At 37.0% G+C, this 20649-nt stretch overlaps 2 protein-coding genes across 2 annotated transcripts in view; one reads left to right on the top strand and one right to left on the bottom strand.

The window, feature by feature from the left end:
* Positions 1-10207, bottom strand: part of LOC144032251 (inositol-tetrakisphosphate 1-kinase-like) — a 43711-nt gene extending 33504 nt beyond the window's left edge. The window contains exons 1-3 of the mRNA XM_077539986.1: positions 9960-10207; positions 9368-9545; positions 3006-3030 (exon numbers count right to left, since the gene is read on the bottom strand). Of these exons, the coding sequence (XP_077396112.1) occupies positions 3006-3030; positions 9368-9462 (120 nt within the window). The 5' untranslated portion in view covers positions 9463-9545; positions 9960-10207. The remainder of the gene's footprint in view (positions 1-3005; positions 3031-9367; positions 9546-9959) is intronic.
* Positions 10208-12297: 2090 nt separating this feature from the next.
* On the top strand, positions 12298-20451 carry LOC144031355 (putative E3 ubiquitin-protein ligase UBR7). Its single transcript, XM_077538420.1, has 11 exons — positions 12298-12533; positions 12694-12827; positions 13397-13457; positions 15415-15510; positions 15581-15634; positions 16820-16916; positions 17006-17097; positions 18261-18449; positions 19675-19831; positions 19909-19970; positions 20074-20451. The coding sequence occupies exons 1-11, from the start codon at positions 12414-12416 to the stop codon at positions 20155-20157; spliced, it is 1146 nt and encodes a 381-aa protein (XP_077394546.1). The 5' UTR covers positions 12298-12413; the 3' UTR covers positions 20158-20451.
* Positions 20452-20649: the final 198 nt, after the last annotated feature.

Genomic DNA, 20649 nt, shown 5'->3' with positions numbered 1-20649 from the left:
AGTTTTTTTTTTTTTTAACATCAAAAATTAGCCAGACTAGCCAGATGATCACACAAGGGACGCTACTATGAAATCAGCTAGGGTAAGAAGTTGAGAAGGAAACCCTACGAAACATGTCATCATGTTGGGGCTGCCAGGTGATCTGAGCAATGATATCCGTTGTGTTTTTGGTAATGATGATGAGTGACAAAGAGGAACAAAATGGCCATAAAAGTAAATGGAACGTCATGTGAGGTAAGAAAGTGGTATTTAGATTAGATTTAAACTGCAAACTTTTGATTCCAGCTATACACTGCACTTTGTTTTGGTTTTACTTCAGGGTTTTTCCTGTGTACAAAATTCAGAGGCGGCCGCCTCCACCTAAGTTGCTCCCCACCTCCAACCTGAGCCACTGATATCGCTCAACACAGCGCTCCAGCTGTGTTGATTGAGCTCGGCAGGAACGCATTTTAACTGCAGTTGCAGTGGTGCGCCATTTTGGAGGCGCTATATCAACAGCAGTGCACCGGAAAGGTCGGAAGCAACAACCTAAGAAGAAACAGCTTTCTTTTTTTCTTTTTTTTAAACTTTAATGAACCGAAGAAGAAACGGATCATGGAGCAACCGTTGCACATGCCAATTTCCTGGTTGCGAGGTAGTGGTGGCGCATTCCATCCATAACCAAAGTCATAAAAACACAATATATACAATAAACATAATAGTGTTTTACAACAATGCTGAATGCTGAATGCTATTTACAATTTAATACGTACTAGTAGATGAATTTGTAATGATTGTAGTTAAAAAAATGGCAAAAATGAATGGCACTTTTGTATTCATATAGTTTCTCATTTCTAGTCCCTGATTGTAAAATGGCTGCAGGAGGGCGGCCCTGTCACCACTGCGAGTACTGATACCTTAAAACAAGACTGGTATTGGCACTAATACCGATACCAGGTATCGGTAGTAGTCACCCATCATAGTCAGGGTAATACCACCTCTGCCTCAATTTGAGCCAGGAATAACCCTGTTATTGGCTGTTTCTATATAATCAATATGAGTTCATAAGGTATGTTTTAATTTTGCTTACGTAGGGGTTCCACTGTATGCATGTAGCGACTGTAAACATCACAGCATGCTGGAGAGAGAAGGTGTGGCTGACATGCATTTAGGACTTGTGTACACTAATCCACACCATTTGCAGCTGACCCAAATTCAAAATATCTTGCTCTATTTCATATTAATCAACAATTTTGGCACGGACAAATGAACTGAGCCATTTGCACCATAATGTTTTTTTTGTTTTTTGTTTTTTTTAATCCATCCATTTTCGACACCATTTATCTCCCCTCAGCGCCGTGTGCGAGCTGGACTGGAGCCCATCCCAGCTGACCCCGGTTTCGTCGCCGGCCAATGTCGGTGTTATTTTTTTTCCCTTGCCAGAAATACAATTAATTCATCCAAGAATATACAAGGTTGACTTGTTATCACTAGGATTAGTCAGTCTGACTCCCGGGGCAAGGTTGCGTAAATAAACTGTTATTTATTCGACTCTAGACTTTTAGAGTGTTTTGATTTAGCATGTAAGTCACAGTATTGCATGGATCCAGAAAACAGGGAAGGTATTTTTTCCCTATCACTGAGCTAGAAAATGCAGCATTGATTTAAAAAAAAAAAAAAAAACAGTTGATGGATTGTCGAGCAAATAATTCACCAGGGAAATAGGAGAAGACAGCTTTGTACACAGACTTGTGTAACAGGGCTGAGGCACTACAATGGCTGTCATTATCTTCCCTTGTGATGTGGCCATTACAGTACCGGGCGCTGACTGGAAATGGGTGCAGCACGGATGGTGCAAACAGTGGTGTCAATGGGTATCAGTGTTAGATGAGCGCCTTCAATTGGCATTGACAGCACCGCTTCAGATATTACGTTTATCCTTTTTTGCAGGAGGGATCAAATCCACTGAGCGATAAACGCAGTCAAGTGTGATGGGCTGTTTAAGTCTCGGGATCTGCGAGCTGCTCTGAGTGTCTGAATAGCTGAAAGCGCAGTGGGAGGCAAAGCATGCTTACATTGGGATTATTCCCATGACCAGCTTCTAACTGGGTGTTCTGCAATCGACGGTGTAAAAAAAATCATTGCAAAGTGTAAGAGGGAAAAAAAAGTGACACACCGGGATACTTTTTGCCTGAGAGAAAAGCTTGGATCAATTCCTCTTCCATCTTACTGACAAGCACTTTTCAGCACTGAGCTCCCAGGATTTTGTATTTGAATAGTAATACTGAATGTGCAGTGTGTACATGCACAGGAAAATGTTTTATTCCCGCGTTCCTTGCTGCCCTGCGGATAGTATTTGCTCACCCTAAACCCAACAGGAAGATCGTTTACTTAATTTGCACCAACTATCCACCAGATTAATATGATTAAACTGTATTCATTGTTTTTCCATCACACATGTAAAACTGTTTGTGCAAGCGACTCTCTTCTAAATATTACAAAAGTGTGCATTTGTTTATCAACACTTGTCTGTCTGCAGTACAAGTGAATTAAACATCAAACAACTAAGCGGCACTATCGACAAAGAAGAGAAACCTGAATAGCAACAACTTGGTTTCTGCGAGTTTTACAGCACAGGGGGAATTCTCCCCAGAAGAACAAAGCTGCCATGCTTCAGTGGTACACGCTTGTAAATGCATATCAACAATTAAGCCTCGAATAAAAATCTTAGCATTCATGAGCAACGTGTCAGCACATGTAAGAAAATCATTTGATTTTGATTTTGTAGTTGGGTGCTTACAAATCATCAAATATTACATGCAGCATGTTGATACACTGCTAAATCAAAGTTCAACAATTCCTGGAGGATATTGAGAAGAGCAATGAGGAGGAACTACAGTAGTGTGAAGGAGAAATAAAAACCAGCAGCAATTACAACTGTAGCAACTACAATTTCATACATAGCAGAAAGAATTTGGAGACAAAGTTGGAATCGCAACAAAAAAAGAAGGAAAATATTAACTTACCTGAATAACCTCGATGCCTCGTTTCCTGAAAAATAAACAGGACAAAGTATTAGTGAATAAAAGTAATAGTCAATAACACATAACTCGTCATAAGCATGATGATGGTGTGTCACGAGACATTGACAGAATACAGCAGGGTACAGTATTATGGCTGCTGATACTCTACAGCAGGGGTCACCAAATGGCGGACCGCGGTCCAGATCCGGACCCCCAAAACCCTTTCATCCGGACCTCCAAGAATATGTACTGGGCTGGAAATATATTCAGTTTTACCAATTTTTGAATAGGCACGCACGAGGGCAGCTATGCTTGAGCCGGCGTCCGGCAAGCTCGCAAACCTTTTGTTTTGTTTTGTCGGGGTACACGCACGCATTCTCATGCCAAACGTGATGAAGTATGGCGTTGTCAAAAATCAGAAAAGTGAATGGACTGAGGCCTATAATATTAGACGATAATAAAGTTATAGAAAAGCTTTGTAATTCCTCTTCAGGGATTATACTTGAGAACATATTGAAGACAATTGTTATACACAATAATGAAATCAGACACATTAATTTATCCTGGAATAATACGATTCACTGTATTGCATGCCCAACAAATTCCTGTCTGTATGCGAGTAAAACATTGGTGATAATAGTATAGTTAGCAACACGATTCATGAGAGATGCATGACCATGACAGGATGTTGTAAAGTGAGAAATTACATTACAGATCAATTATAATGGAGAGAGAGAGCGACAGAGAGAGAGAGAGAGAAAGAGAGAGAGAACAAAGTATTACCATTGCAAATGTAAACCTATATCCACCCCCTTTAGAGCCTGAGAACATTTTAATTATCAGACATGCTTTAAATTATGATGAATTATGGCAACCAGCAGACTCTTTGTAAGAGAATAATTCTAATAATAACAACATTTCATTCCACAAGACTGGTCACATCAACGCTCTGTTTAAATTAGGAGTTCGAAGCACCAAGATCCTTCAGCTGCATTACTGTCACCAGACAAAGTTGTAGAACAAACATTTGGTTTGAAACAGATAGAAAACAAAATAAACACACACTGCACAGCGATTTGTACCAAGGACACACAAAAAAAAAAAACGTTTAGCACCCGGCCTTGTCCATCCGAGTTGTTTTTGAGGTTACATCCCCATGACAACAGCAGCTCGGCTATTCGCCGCTGCACAACAATGTCGACATTTAATACTGCAGCTGCTGGCTCGTTTCGTGCCCGGCGAACGCGGTCGTCAATTGTGTCACCCCGTCTTAAAATATGGAGGTCGTCTCGGAATGCGAGCGCTGCCGACAGAGCCAAGCAGGCCGGCGTCGCAAAAATGTGAGGAAGCACCGGCGGCACATGAGATTTTATTCACAGGTGGTATCACATGTCCATTAACTTCTGTTTGGCTTTTGTCGTACATCAAGACGAGCCTGCTGCCTGACAGTACATGTAGACAGGTTGCAAAGTTTAGCGGGTGTGTCAGTGGCCTGAAGTAACCCGTTGGAACAGAGAAATGAGAACAAAAACGTGTTACTGTAATTCCACACTTTAAAGGGAAGTCAACCCGAAACATTTCTTGACAATAATATGTGACCTCACTCGTCGAAACATGACATTCTGATTAATATTACAGTTGTGAAATATGAGTTATGAAGCAAAATCAATCAAAAATCAAATTTGCCACTTGCTGCCGACTGAAGATGACATCACAGTTGCTCAGGGCTCAGGAAACGACCAATTACAGCTCGCCTGTTTTCTGAAGCTGAGCTGTGATTGGTTATCTGAGACCAGAACAACTGTGATGTCATTTTCACTCAAAATCAAGTTGCAAAATGGCCGCCTTCTGATAACAGTATTACAGTGTAATACTGATAACAGTGTTACATAGTATACTTTAACGAAACATAACGAATTAAAAGTTTTTGCATCATCTGATGATTCTGATTCGCGTACTTTGGCAACCAGGATTCAGTAAAAGACATACAGAATTATTAGAAAAACACACAATAAGACCATTTAAACTAAGCTGCAGTCATTTTAGTAATATTATGAGAGGATGCAGCAGAAAATACATCTGTGTTTATTATTGTTTGCTCTGTCTGCACGTGATGCTTATGGAGGAGTTCAGTACTTTGGAATGTTTTAGTTGCGTGTCAGCAATTTGAAATAGTGCCATATAAAATAATGAGCATATGCAACCAAACAGAGAGCACTATTTCTAGACTCATACGAACATTAAGAAATGTTGCAATATTTAATGAAGGTTTTATGATGCACACAGTTTGACCCTGAAACTAATTATTTCTAGTTACAATTTTGCTTTTTGGGGAAAATCGTTTTGAAACAAATTAGAGGTTGATGGGCATCCCAGAATGGGCTGTATTCAACCTCTGACGTCCAACTGAAGAATCAGCACATTGTAACAGACAGGAAATCAGCTTGGGGTCACAGTTCAATACAATGTTGCCAATAAATGTTGCGACTGAACTGTTTCATTATAGTGGATGATAAACTAACCTAACTGGCATTGCTATACCTGAGGTGAGCGCCATGTCTCACTCACTTGTGATTGGTCTATCGCTTATTTCAATATTTTCTTCATAAATCGAGCAGCCCAATTGGCAGGCAGGCTGTCCTTAATGGATCACGTATTTTCAACCTAGTTAAGAGCAAGAGGAGGTTTTCAAACGGTGACACACGCGCACGCACACCACACACACAAGGACACAACCCTTAAGCCTCAGTGGCTTGAAAGCATCGCTGAGCGAGTGCACCAAACTCTCTCTCAGGATTCTCTCGTCCAGCTGCATGAGACGGGCAAGGAAGCGGTCCCACTGTCACTTGCACGTCACATGATAAACAGCAACAAAACCACTGGGGCACGATTTAATTGCCGTGCATCTTTGGCGAAAGGAAATAACACTTTCTAGGAAATTTTCTCATCACTAAATCAATCGTTCAGGAAATGTCATGGTGACTGGTCCTCAAGTCGTGTACAAGCCAACAACTCATGAGACAGCCGAGTGGGGACCGCCTGATAACACAAAACGCAGCTGATGTTGACATGTGAGAGTCCTACTTTCCGACTTCCATCTTTTCCTTCCTCTCGAAGATGACTTTTCGTTTCTCAAACAGTGACTGAGGAAATATCGGTGAAAGGAGAACTACTGTAAATGACGTCCCAAGTAGACGTAATCCCTCTTCCATTTAAAGCAACTATTTTCTTGTGTTATTTTTTTTTTCTTCATCTTCCTGTGGGTCCTGGTCTGGGTAGGATCTATAAAGGAAACTGGTGGCTGCTTGGGAGTTTAAAAGAGATTAAAAATGTTTTGAGGATTACACTGTAGTAATCTGTGCTGGCTCAATCGGGTCACTTTGTGAGGCCACAACCCTCTTGCCCCTTCACACACTACACTGAGCCCAATTAAAACACTGATTTGCATTTTTTTTTAAGTGTTTGGCAACCGTCATAGTTTAAATATTATGGCTAAAACTGCGCAGGAGCTAGCATGTTCCCAATCCGATAGACAACATTGTACGTTATCTTATCCTGAAGGTCTCAAGTGCTCAAGAAAATCGTGTCCTACTTCTGACAACTTACGTAACTTTTTACACTGTTGACGATGGATCAGATACAACACATTCGTCTCAGCCTGCCGCATCGGGCCCACAACCAGGACCACCCTAAAATAAAATGTCAAACCCAAGACCCTGGGGCCAGATCCGACCCGCCAAATCCTTTTATGCGGCCCACAAAAGCAAATGTTGCATACTGTCGTAATAAATTAAGCTATTCCTTTCATTTTTATTTTACATGACTTCTGATTTCAAATTAATTCATGAATAAAAATCATATAAAATGACATGAATCAAACGCCGTGTCAATTACCATCACTGAAACACAATATTAAAACTGGTTGTCTTCTTCACAGTGAGTACTTCCGTGTATTTTTTTTTTAAACAAATACAAATGTCTTCTTAACAGCGACAACTTTGTGAACAAATTCGTGTCTTTCTTAAACATTATTGTCATGCAACATGTCAGTCAGTAACATAGCTCCCAGTAACGTGTAAATATGTTTTTTTTAATGATGTAAGTGTCCCAAAGATGTATTTATACGTTTTTCTGTTGTTTATTTTATGCTAGAGCATACAGAAGGTTTTGATGCAGCCTCTCAGCTGCAAAGAACGGTTGCAGAAATATGTAGGCATATCGATAATCTATCGGGAGACAAAGTATTACGATTTATCGTGATATTGATATATCGTCACACTCCTACTGTAGAAATATATGATTTTAAGAATCATAACAGCCCTCTGAGGGAAAACCTAAGTATGATTTGGCCTGCACCAAAAATGAGTTTGACACCCATGCTTTATCTACCATTGAGAAAATTAACCAAACAGTTAATCAATTTAAATTTTCCCCATATATTACTACAACCGCGAAACAAGTCAAAATACAAATAAAACAAAACTGCGGGTGAAAAATGTCAGCCTAAATGTTCCATGCCATAGCTGAGGTCTGTGAATGTCAAGCCTCTAGTGACATCATGATTTCTTATTCAGACAGAAAAATAGCTAAGACTGAATCAACAGCGCCCCTGCTGGTCGCAGTCAAGATAGTGCACTCCAGTTGGTCGAGTTCGATTAATCTATCAAGTCCACACAACCAATAGAATAGGAAAATCAAATTATTTTAATCCCTAGAAGTGACTACATTTCTTGTATAACATTTTTATTTTTTTTATTGACACACAAAAGGCATAATTATCGCTATGCATCGACTATTTTCCTTAAAAGAATGGCAAATAATAACAACCCCATAATGTTATATAATTACTATCATCATAATGTACTATACCCTGTAATGGTTCACCAAGTATACATCCTTGTCATATCAACACATGTAGAATGCTTTGGACTGTAATCGCTTGAAAACAATGAACGACATCTTGAAGTTTCAGTGCCTTGAGCACTTGCCACATTTAACACACAGATACTCGTTTTTCTCTGGGTGCCATGTCTCAACAGGCTTCCACTTAAGACATAACAAACACAACCTTTGCCAACCAAGGGCTTGACTCTGGTATTCCCTCTGTGCATTCATGCAAACCACAAAAATCTCTCTCATCTAAAATGAGACGTGCAGAAGTGAAGTAATGCTGATGATTTCATCACAATGACAAATTATCTAATGTGCAAATAGTGCCTCAGAGGGTACAGGTGTACCCACATACGTTTTGGGTACTTGACTGTTTTTGTTTGATTTTTATGGCTTTTCTTGTCAGACCGATCCAGAGTACTCAACTCTTGAGTAGTCACAGATACCATAACGCTAGTACTTTTCAATTTTATTATTATTATTCTTTTTAAGAAACTGCTATACATCCCAATATAGCATTTCCCCTTGAAATGAAATTAATGGCAATTTTCCATTCCTCTCATTTTTAGTTCCTGATGGTTAAGCAGCCACAAGAGGGGACCAATACTGCTATCGCCCAACGTCATGAGTACCTCAACTAAAGCCTGGTATTGTTCTGATTTGATAATGATACCTTGTATCAGTACTAGGGATGTAACGATAAGTGTGATAACGTGATATTGTGATATTAAAACTGCCACAATATCGTCGTAGTAATGTTCACGATATTTAAATGCAACACATCTATTTAAAAAGTCAGGTTGCTTTCCATTTGTGCAGTTCTAGCACCCTCTTGTGGATAGTTTTTTTTACTGCAATTTAATTTTCATTAGGGATGTTTTGGCCTTTTTGTATGTTTAAAGTCTACACTAATTGTCAGATGAAGGGGAACATAATGTGCCTGTGAAGCAAGTCAATATGTGGAAGAACTCAATGTGTGTGTGCATTAACATAACACAATAATAATCATAATAATAACAACATAACAATAATAACATAACATTGATGTTATGTACAAAAACACAATATTGTGCTTTTTTGGGATTATGAGCTCATCTTTTTTTACAACATTGTGACTTTTTTTTTTAAATATCGCCAACCTCCCCACAATATTGTGATAATTATGAGCTTCATACCATGATAATATCGTATTGTGACGTTTGGATATCGTTACATCAGTACTCAACTATACTCAACTGACAAAGGCATACATATTTTCGTACGTAACATTTGTACGTCTTTGCAATACGCATATTGCACAGGCCTTTATCGCGACGATACTTTTTGCCATATATTGTGCAGCCCTACGCAGGTCCACTTAACAGTTTGGTGTGAAAACAATTTTGGAAGTCAAACATCATCACGGAATGGCTCGTGCTAGACTTTAGAGCTTCAGCTGTTCATGCAAATGACAGGTACTCAAGATGCTGTCATACCTGCACAGATCTGCAAAAGCTTGAAAATTCAGCTTCTTCATCTTCTTCTCACTGAGCCAGTAGCCGACTCTCCGGCCTTTTAGGAAGGTCTGCATCTCCACTGAAGCTCCTGGATCCCCTCCCTGGACGTGAAGGATGTGACTGACTCACTGGCTGGCTGACTGGATGAGGGATCGACCTAAAAAAAAAATAAACAGGAAAGGTGTGTAAAGTCTCTCACCACTCCAATACGAATGGACTGTGTCGTGCACACATACTGGCGCCTATCACATGTCTGTCAAGTCTGTGACGAACACAATACAACAAAAACAAAACACGCAACCTGGAAGCATGACAGATTATGTGGAGCATCAGTCAAACTCATGCACGCGCCCCTCCAAGCTAACTTCAATGGCTAATGTTAGCTGGCTAGCTTGCGAGTCCAAACGATGGCACAGCATTAACGCGAACGGGGTGCAAAAACGGACAGGGAGGCCCATGTGTAAATGTCGCATTTACAACATTCCAACGCGTGTTCGCCCAGACATGAAAAAAAAAAGCACCCTGGCTGCGAATAACGCTGGCGACGACGCGCCGTGGAGAGCTAACTAACCTGGCACTTTTGGCAGTCCGCCCGTTGAATTGAGCTCCTCTTCAGGAACTAGCTCGGGTAGTTTCCCATTCTCGGCCCGCCAGTTGGAGCAAAGGGAGAAGTTTCCAGACAAGGTGACAGTTGACAGGCACGGCGGGAGTCACGTTGCGATGTTGCTGGTGCTTTCTCTCCCCGTCAACGGGCTCGACTGACTGACTGTGACTGACTGCACACACCCAGGATCCAGGAGGCTGGTGCTGCCTCCAATGACCGCTCGGAAATGACCACTTCCTATTTCGTTTTCGTTTGCTTTTTTACGGTGGCTGCGATTACTTTAACCCTCACTTGTTTATGCCTTAAAATATTTGTTAACAAAAGACAAACTGGCTGTAAAGTGTGTACACTAGATTTTTTTCATTATAATTATACCCTAAATAGATTAGTTTTACAAGTTGAAACTTAAATTTCCGATGGTATTTAAAAGCAACCAGAGGTGGTCAAAGAAGTTGAGCCTGTGGTTCCTGTTATTAAAGCCCCAGCATTAATGAAGACCTGTGTTTCCACCTTTTTGGAGCTAAGGCATCCACTTTAGACGAGAAAAATCTCAAGGGACAAAAAAAACAAAACAAAAAAAAAACAAAAAAACGTTAGCATTAATCCTGAAATAAAAATGATCATGTCTCAATTTACTCCCAAATTGACTTACAAAGTGTGAAATCTGGACCTATGTAATTGCAAACAAAGCTAGTATTCTCTTTGAATGGCAATGTGCTCTACACTGGTTATTTTTACATTCTGCCACCTATTACACATTAAATTTCTAAAATAAACATTCCCCCTAAAAATAACCTAAATATTTTGTTACGTGAACTCAAGGCTTCAAATTTACAAAAGTTCTAATATGCACATTTCAAAATCATTCAAAAGTCTTTAACCGATCCTTTATTATTAATATTATTTTTATTATTTAGAGCTGTGAAACGATTACATTTTTAAATCAGATTAATCACATCTCAGAATTTTGATTAATTATCGCGATTAATCTCTTATTTGAAAAGTCTTTTTAATCAACTTTTTTTTTTGCCCATCAAATTTGAAGAGCACCTGTTACGTGTTAATTCTTTCGACATTTAATGTTATGAGGATGTCAACATTTTTTGCACATGCTCGTCCGCCTCATTTTCTAATCAGTTAAGTACTTGCATAATATAACGGAAAAAAAAAATGGCCCCAATAGTTTGACATGCACAAATATTCTGAATGTCATACACAAACATGCCAAACATTTCTTAAATGATTTAATTTAATGCATGCAGTTAGTTATGTTTATTGTTCAAACACAACCTGTGCTACTTTTAATGTAACCATCTGTTGTCAGCGAAAGGATGATCTGCGGTCAAAATTTATACTCTGATTAATCTGCGTTAATACATGATTAATGAAGATTAATCAATGTTAACACTTAACTTTGACAGCACTATTATTATTATTATTATTATTATTATTATTATTATTATTATTATTATTATTATTATTATTATTATTATTATTATTATTTTATGTGTTTTTATTTTTTATTTTTCCCGGCATTCTTATAAGATAAGTGTACGCCGGTTTAGTCTGTAGGTTTTTTTTTTTTGTATTTCTAGCTATGGGCAAATATAATAATAATAATAATAATAATAATAATAATAATAATAATAATAATAATAATAATAATGTATAAATTCAAAAAATACAATAAAAATAAAAAAGCATCAGATTTATGATGTCATAATGTGCACATGTCAAAATCATCTTAAAGTGTGCAATACGTGCGTCAAAATAATAGATAAGATAGTAATTATGGAACAGTAATTATGGAACATATTAAATTATTATAATAAATAAATAGCAAATAAAATAAAAAAAATAGTATAAATACATTTAGCAATATCATGCACGTTAAAATGATTTAATATGAAATAACAATTTGGATTCATAATGAAACTTATTTGAGTTCATAATCAGCAATAAAACATGTTCAATTAAATTAAGCTAATTAAAGTATTCGTATTTTATTCCACCAAGCTTTTGTTGCGCCTCTGGGAACAGGTAAAATATAGTAGCGCCCTCTGTTGGGAAACTTTTGCAACATCCGGCATTCCACAGGAAAAAAAAGACAGTACTGTACTTATAAACGGTAAATAAATAAATAAATAAATAAATAAATAAATAAATAAATAAATAAATAAATAAATAAATAAATAAATAAATAATATGCATAGAAAAATAAACCGTAAATAAATAGCTTTAACTATTTGAGGCTGAATTGACAACAGAACGCTGGACTAAATCCAGCCGGATTTATTTGAAAACAGTTCCGATACGTCATTTCCGCCACGTGGTATTTGCTCCGAATTCCCGCCCGGAAATACAGCGTTGTTTGCTCCTCGGCATTTTTATTTATTTATTTTTATTTTTTTAACCCCAGTCATGGCAGCGACAAAGACAGAGGAGCTCCAACTTGACGATTTCATTAAAGATGAGGAGGATCTGGAGCACCTTTTGTGTGTACTGGCGGGAAGTGACCCAGAAAACTGCTCTTATTCCCTTGTAAGAAACATATCTTTTGTCATCCAATTCATGTAAACTGGGACTCTTGTGCTCGCACAAACGAATGGCACGAAATTGTCTGAAACTGGACTTCATGTCTGCGTGATCGTCGTGTGGGTTCTTGCTACTTTCTGTTGCGTTTTGTGTGTTTTTGTTGCAGGGCTACGCGAAGAGGCAGGCCGTGTTTGCATGCAACACGTGCACACCGGATGCATCGCAACCTGCCGGCGTTTGCCTGGCCTGTGCCAATAAATGCCACGATGGACACGACCTCTTTGAACTGTACACCAAAAGGTATGGTGTTAAACTTGCGAGTTTAACTCCCTTGTGTAAACAAATACAGTGCAGCTAAGATGATTAAAAACGTCATGTGAGCCATTTGTTTAAAAGAAGAAGAAAAAAAACTTGCAACGGTATTTACACAGCTAGGTAATGCTAAATGCTATTAGTAGTGTTTTTATATATTATACAGTATCCAGAAAAGTTCAATGCATAAAAAAAGTGCAGTCCACAGTTTTATATACTTCATGAAACGCAAAACTGAAGATTTGTTTGCATCATTGTTGTAATCTGATTTATGTTTAGGCCACAATTGTTTGCGTACAATTTTGTGAAGTTGTCGTAGTGAACGCTTAAAAGACTGCAAACGAAAGAGACACTGATGTTAGCATTTTTTTTTTATGTTTTGAAACTTAACATGGTACATGTTTCTTCTTTACCAAATATTTAGTGATGTGTTTGAAAATAAAATACTGTAGATTCTGTTTAATGGAGGAAATAAGTCATCTGTATTTATATGGAAAACAAATGTGTTAATACATGTATTCTAATATTTTAAGTTTCTTTTCTGCTTTTCTCCACAGAAATTTTCGCTGTGATTGCGGAAACGGAAAATTTGGGGATTTCCAGTGTACGCTCATTCCGGTGAGAATTTTTTTTTAAATTTTTTGCCTAATGCAGGATTGAGCATGGTGTCAAAGTTCAAGCATCATTTCAGGGGTCATCATGAAAAACGGCCGGTACGAGGGCCTAGTAGTCGCTGCTGACAGCATTAGTTGTTGTGGTTATGTAGTACTTACTACGGCTAGGTATTGCCGCCAATCTCACGATACGATACGTATCACGATACAGGGGATACGATACGTATCGCGATACATATGTATCCCAATACTTGATCTTCAAGGCGATACGTATCCCGATTATATTACATTAATTTTCTCGCATTTTATAATAACAGTCATATGTATACCTAAAGGATATGTTTGTTAGCGCTGACTGACAAAAAATATTTTTGTTAGCAACTCTTCTGGTTTACCACCTAGCGGCATGCCTGGTCAAAATGTGTACAAACTTCAGAGCAAGGAGCAGCTTCCACAGACACACTGGGAACATTTATTAATAGGCATAATTGAAATTACAGCTCTAAAGTGTGCTTATTTTAAATATTTGTGGAAATGCACATTCTATTTCGTTTTTAAACAAAATATACGGAAATTGGTACAATAAGACACGTGCCATTTTAACTCATTTGCTCCCAATAACGTGTAAATGTTTTTTTTTAAAACATATTTTAAGTGTCCCAAAGACGTATTTATACGTTTTGTTTTTTTTTGTTTTTGTTTTTTTAATGCTAGAGCATACAGAAAGCTTTGTTGCAGCCTCTCAACGGCAAAGAACGGTTGCAGAAATAGTAGTTATTACACAAACGGCCAGCAGGTGGCAGCAGAGCAAAGGAGATCAACCAGGGCCATCTAGAAAAAAAGCTAAATTACTTACATTTTGTGAAAACTGATTAAACTTAGCTCTCTTCTAATGCTAATTGCTGCAAAACGGAAACGGATAGAAACATGCTTTTTTTTTTTTTCCCTGATGAAAGAAGAGACTTTAATCTTTCTTTTGGTAGGTTCCATGCTTTTATAGCAATTGAACACAATATTCTGTGGGATGATGTTTACAGTAGGACCTCCAAAGTAAAACGTGTCATAATATTCCAAAACTTTTTTTTTTTTTTTTTTTATTATTATTTGTTTGAACATATAAACAGATAAACAGCAGAAATAAAACAGAAAACAACAACAATCAAAAGAGAAGAAAATCCCAATAAAATAATCATTCAATCAATCATAACTTACATGTTCAAAAGGGAGTAGGAAGAAGTTAAAAACTTATCTAGTCCTACCCCTTTTACTCAATATATTTAAACTTATTTCATTATTAATACAATTTTAATTTACTAATTATTAAAAAAAAATAATAATAAAAATAATAATAATAATAATAATAAATGATATATATAATCCAAGTTATATATATATACATATACACATATACATACATACATATACACACATATACACAAGTGCACTTAACATATTCACATTTACCAAAAACATATATACATAAATTTACTAAACATATACCATAATACCTATCTAGATCATTTACACATACTCAAATGTACATTTTTCATATTCTGGTCTGACATAGATAATTTTTTTGAACTTTACTTTTAAACATTTTTTTAAACTCTAGCATTGAGTCACAATTTTTCAGAGCAATTTCCAAATGATTCCACAGATCAACACCTTTTACAGATACACACCTTTGCTTAATATTTGTTCTTGTTTTGGGTTTTTTGTACACACTTGTACCCCTTATATTATAAGGACTGTGTCTAATTTCAAATAACTTCTGAGTACTGTGGCAGAGTAAATTGTTATAAACTTTATACATTATTTGTGCTATTTTAAAAAAAACTTGTGTCTGTCATACACAAAATGGCCAACGAATGACATAAAGATGAACACCTCTCATGTCAGACTTCATGAGGTCAGAATGTTGTTTGCATTTTGCTTATCATGATCACCCTGTGCTCTGGCAGACCAAAGATGAGGAAAACACAAAAAATCTTTACAATCACAACTTCTTTGGCCGCTACTGCTCGTGCGACCGGCCATATCCTGACCAGGACGATAAGGTACAGTATCAACATTTGTTAGTTTGTGCTTGCGTGCGACGTTCACTAATTTAAAGTCATTTCTCCACAGGTTGACGATGAGATGATTCAGTGTGTCATCTGCGAGGATTGGTTTCATAGCAAGGTAAATATTACCCTTGACACCTCTACTTGTATGTGTGCCTGCAATGAAAATAATATGCAACATAGTGTACATTTTTAGAGCAAGCAGGAGTGCTTCTAGGATGTTTTTTGAAAAAATGTCTTTTTGGTGCTCTTCCGTAAAGGGATCCACAAAGCATGTCCCAAAAAAAGAGAAAAAAATGAGGCACTCAAAGGGTTTGCACGTGAAAGGCCTGTATTTCAACATGGCCGGTTGATTGTGCAAAGCCTTTGTTTTTTCTTTTTTTTGGACATGATAGTGTAAATTTTGTTTACACTTTTTAGGAATTAATATGTAAAAAAAACAAACATTTTAGTTAGCGGTTGTAATGAAGTATGACACGATAATTTTTATTTTTTTATGTTTTTTTTTTTTTACCAGAGACTATCACGATAAATGATAATATAGTAATATTAGAAAAATAATTAAAGAACATTATTTTTTTTTTATTTTTTCCTCTATATTTATTGAATTTTCCATATTTTTTACACAAACATTCAAAAGTGCCATCACACATTCCACCAAATTAGCACAATAACTAAAACAAAACAAAAAACAAAAATACAGCTCAGATAAATAAAAAGTTAATCTTCAGGGAGTGGTACAACTACAATATTCACATCTAGAACAAAACAGTCCAAAATTCAAGAGGTACCTTGTATATACATACATTATCGAATTGGTCCACTTTGTGATGCAGAATGTTTGTCAGATATTCCAAAGGAATCAATTTCAATATTACATAAAGTACATTATTTTTAATAGCAATCATCTTTCAAGTCTCAAAAATGTTTGAACATTTGCATTGAAATGTACAGAAATAAAATATCTCACAAAAAAAAAAAAAACTACAAATGGGAGGCCCTGTTCAGAAAACTCTTCATGTGAGCTGTAATCTAAAATAAAATGAAATACTAAAGTACGAAACGAGAACTTGAAAAGAATAGCTGTTAGCCAAACACTATGATTGCACTTGCTAACATTAGCGCTACATGGCTGCCATTAGCGTTACCGTACACATCAGCGACTCATTCATAAATGAGCAAAAGAGTTCCGTGTCTTTGAATAAACGAGACATGCGGACAAATCTGAAACAGTAAAAGCAACAAAAAAAAAAAAAATGGATGTCTGGTGTTAGTTGCTGAGCATTTATCTGATTTCATTTAGCATTTGGCGTGCCAAGTGGCGGATGTGGATGACATGGTATGCGAGGACTGCATGAACAAAGCTCCTTTCTTGTGGACGTATGCTGCTCACCTGTCAGGTGATTCTCCTTCGTTGGTGACCGCAGCAAACGCGCTTGTGCCAAATATCTCGTCGTCGCGATATCTTTTGTCTCCTTTTCACTTTCAGCTGAGATAAAGGAGGCTGAAGATGTGGAAGTAGAAGAAAATGCGGACATTTTGGAGTCGAGTGAAGGACCTTCCACCATTCCTGAGCAGGAGGTATAGTTTTAGTTCATGTTGATAAAATACAGGTGATATATTTTAGTTCATATTTTACAAATAGATATTCAAATGCAATATTGAATTCAAGCATAGATTATGTGCTACTTGTGACCCCATTAACTAATTTGCTCCAAATAACGTGTAAATAGGGTTTTTTTTTTTTTTTATGATCTAAGTGTCTCAAAGACGTATTTATACGTTTTTTTTTTTTTTTTTTATGCTAGAGCATGCACAAGGCTTTGATGCAGCCTCTCAACTGCAAAGAACGGTTGCAGAACTGGTAGTTTTTACACGAACGGCCAGCAGGTGGCAGCAGAGCAAAGGAGATCAACCAGGGCCATCTAGAAAAAAAAGCTCAATTACTTACAATTTTAAATAGATTTGTGAAAACTGATTAAACTTAGCTGTCTTCTAATGCTAATTACTGCAAAACGGAAACAGATAGAAACATACTTTTTTTTTCCTGATGAAAGAAGAGACTTTAATCTTTCTTTTGATAGGTTCCATGCTTTTATAGCAATAGAACACAATATTCTGTGGGCCTTGTAAAATCAGTCAAAATCCAGTAAAACAGCCGGGAGCGAACGGGATTGCTTCTGTAAAAATGGCTGGGAGTGAATGAGTTAACAATGTAGCCACAATTTTTTTTGTTTGAGTTTACTGTTAAAAAAAAAAAAAAAAAAAAAAAAAAAACACCAGAAAGTTATACAGATTTTTATTTAAATAAAAAACAAACATTAAACACTAGTTATTGTACTTGAGAAGCATATACTTTGAGTTATGAATATTCCTGTGTGATATGAAAAGGCATTGATGACAGGCACAACAGTGTCGTTCAGAAACTGTCACCATAATGTGAAGAAGCGTTATTGCTCCTTCTCAGTTTGTGGTCTGTTGCGGCATCTATCTCGCCACTTGATGGCGCAGGAGAGCAACGTTACAGGCCAAAGAGCGGGCCTCCTCTCGGGTAATTAGAGGAGACGTGACCCACAAGGCCCCCTCCGTCTCCGGCCCTGCAGACAGCTTTGGCCGCGCTTCACAGGCCAGCTTTACTGTAAAGCGCTCATTTTCGCCACCCGATTATCTCGTCCTCGCCGGGTGAATCGTGTTGTTTTATGGAGTCACGTCACGCCATAATTCACAGTCCCATCTCGTACTAGGGGGCGCCAACCGGGAGCTCTCAACTTAAACGCAGCCACGGCGACATGACGGATCGTCCCGGGGAGACCGAAACGGCGGCTTGCAAGCTGCAGTATTTCCAGGCCCTGAATGTGACGAGGCCTCGAACGGGGGCGGTCTTCTGGCTTTCCGAGTGGCGCGCCCGGCTGTGCACCTGCACGAGCTGCAAGGTGGGTCTCCGGCATCACACTGGCCCGCGGGTGTGCAAAATATGGCCCAGCGAGTATTTACGTGATCAAAAGTAGGGTAATATTTGGTGCGTTGAGACATCAAATTGTATTTATCTATTCCTTTGTATTTTTAAAAATCACTTACCTGATTAAATAATTTAACTGATTGCATTTTTTATTTTATTAGCTATGTTAATTGTAATTTAAATGATAAATTAAGCATAAACTTTCTGGTTTCAGAATGGGATTTTTATATAGAAGATTTTTCCTTTTTTTATTTCTTTTTTTTTTTTTTTACTGCATGTGTGAAGTAAAAGCTAAAACAAAGTAGCATTTCATTAATTGTAAACAATATAATTGTATGAGTTTAAATTCTTATTAAATTATTTTGTTGACCAAATCAGTAATTATGAAAGCAAATTGAAGTTGTTTGTTTTAAATATATTTATTCATTTAGCTCATTAAATGTTTTTATTTTTATTTTTTTTAAATAGTGTTTTAAGAAATAATCAGTTTTTTTTATTCATACACATTTAACATTTATATTTTATAAAATGGGTTATTTAAATTAAATGTTTTAATATTTATTCATTTAGCTCATTCAATGTTTTTATTTTTTTTAAATAGTGGTATTAGAAATAATCAAATAAAAAAAGTAAACATTTTTATTCATACACATTTAAGATTTATATTTTATAAAATGTGTTATTTAAATAATTTTTTGATTTTGGAAAAAAAAAACACTTGTAGCATTTAATTGTAAACAATATAATTGAATGAGTTCAAATTCTTATTAAACTTTTATTTGTTGACCAAATCAGTAATTATGAAAGCACATTGATATTGTTGTTGTTTTTTTTATATATATTAATTCATTTAGCTCATTAAGTTAACTTTTTTTTTTTTTTCTATTTTTTTTTAAGTATTAGAAATAATCCAATAAAAAAGTAATGTTTTTATTCATAAACATTTAACATTTTTATTTGATAAAATGGGTTATTTAAATACTTTTTCGATTTGAGGAGAGAAAAAAAAACACTTGATCATTTGTTAAAACTGGCTGTGAACTGGCTAACCTGAGAAAAATATCCTTTCTTGTCCCACCTTGTGCCTTTTGATTAGCAAAACCCCATCAAACTACACCTTATTAAAAAAAAAAAAAAAAAACTGTCAGGTCATACTAACAAGTTATGTCCCATTGTCTTAATACATTTGCGGCGCACAGAGGGCTTACGTAGTCGCACAGGTCCACTTCCTCATGGACCCGTCCGACTCGATTCAGGCCTACGAGAGAAGAGGCCTGAATGAGCCGTTTGGGAAGCACCCGCTGATGATGTTGACCGGTTCGATGGATCGAGTCCAGCAGCTCGAGGTCATTTACGGTGAGAACTACTGCAGTTTTAGTCTCTTTGGCTACACTGACATGTGCTCCTATTAATCCCGCTTCCTTCCTTTTTAGGTTGTAAAGAGCTAGTGAATGCAATAGCTGCATTATTTCACAAATGTGCAACAGATAAAAAGGTAAGGGACTTGAATGTGAGCCTGTGTTGGGAGGGCTGTATTTGATGTTTACAGTGGTTAGAATCTAACGGTTCGCTCACGATCCATTTATTGTGTCCATCAGGTCGTCACGGTGGAAGCCGTACACGAACTTTTCGAGGAGCTTCAGGCCAAAAAACGGCGCAGGACCAACATGGACGACCAATGACCGAAAGCGGGACATGCTGCAGTCCTGTGGTGCTTATGAAAACTGTGAACATGTTTCTTTCCCCTTAGTTGAATAAAAGGGGTGTTTATGCTGCACTAATTCTAGAAGTAGTGCAAATGTTGGAAGCACACTTGTGTTCAAGATGCCTCAACTTTGACGCTAGTTTTTACTTAATGAATGTGACCTCTGTTTTGTTTCAGCACAGAACGCTTGGAAAAATTAAGATATGCTGCTGTGTTTATATGAGGAAAGTTGTCCTGTTGACAATTTTTAATAAAGAAAAAAATAACCATATGTGGGAGTTCTTGACTGCGTTTAGATGCCGTCAATCGGTTTACGGGCAGCGTCATGACGCAATATACGTCATTTCCGCATTTTTAAATTGTATTTTTTTGTTTTTGAACTGTCGATAAGACATCGTTTTCATGTTTCTTACCGCACCGAAAGTACTGGAGTTGGCTTCCTCCTCGCTCCAAAAGTGTATTATTAATT

This window comes from Festucalex cinctus, chromosome 12 (assembly GCF_051991245.1).
Source record: "Festucalex cinctus isolate MCC-2025b chromosome 12, RoL_Fcin_1.0, whole genome shotgun sequence".
Classification (NCBI taxonomy): domain Eukaryota; kingdom Metazoa; phylum Chordata; class Actinopteri; order Syngnathiformes; family Syngnathidae; genus Festucalex; species Festucalex cinctus.
The sequence above is the reverse complement of the archived record's forward strand: the minus strand, read 5'-3'. Positions and strand labels throughout refer to the sequence as shown.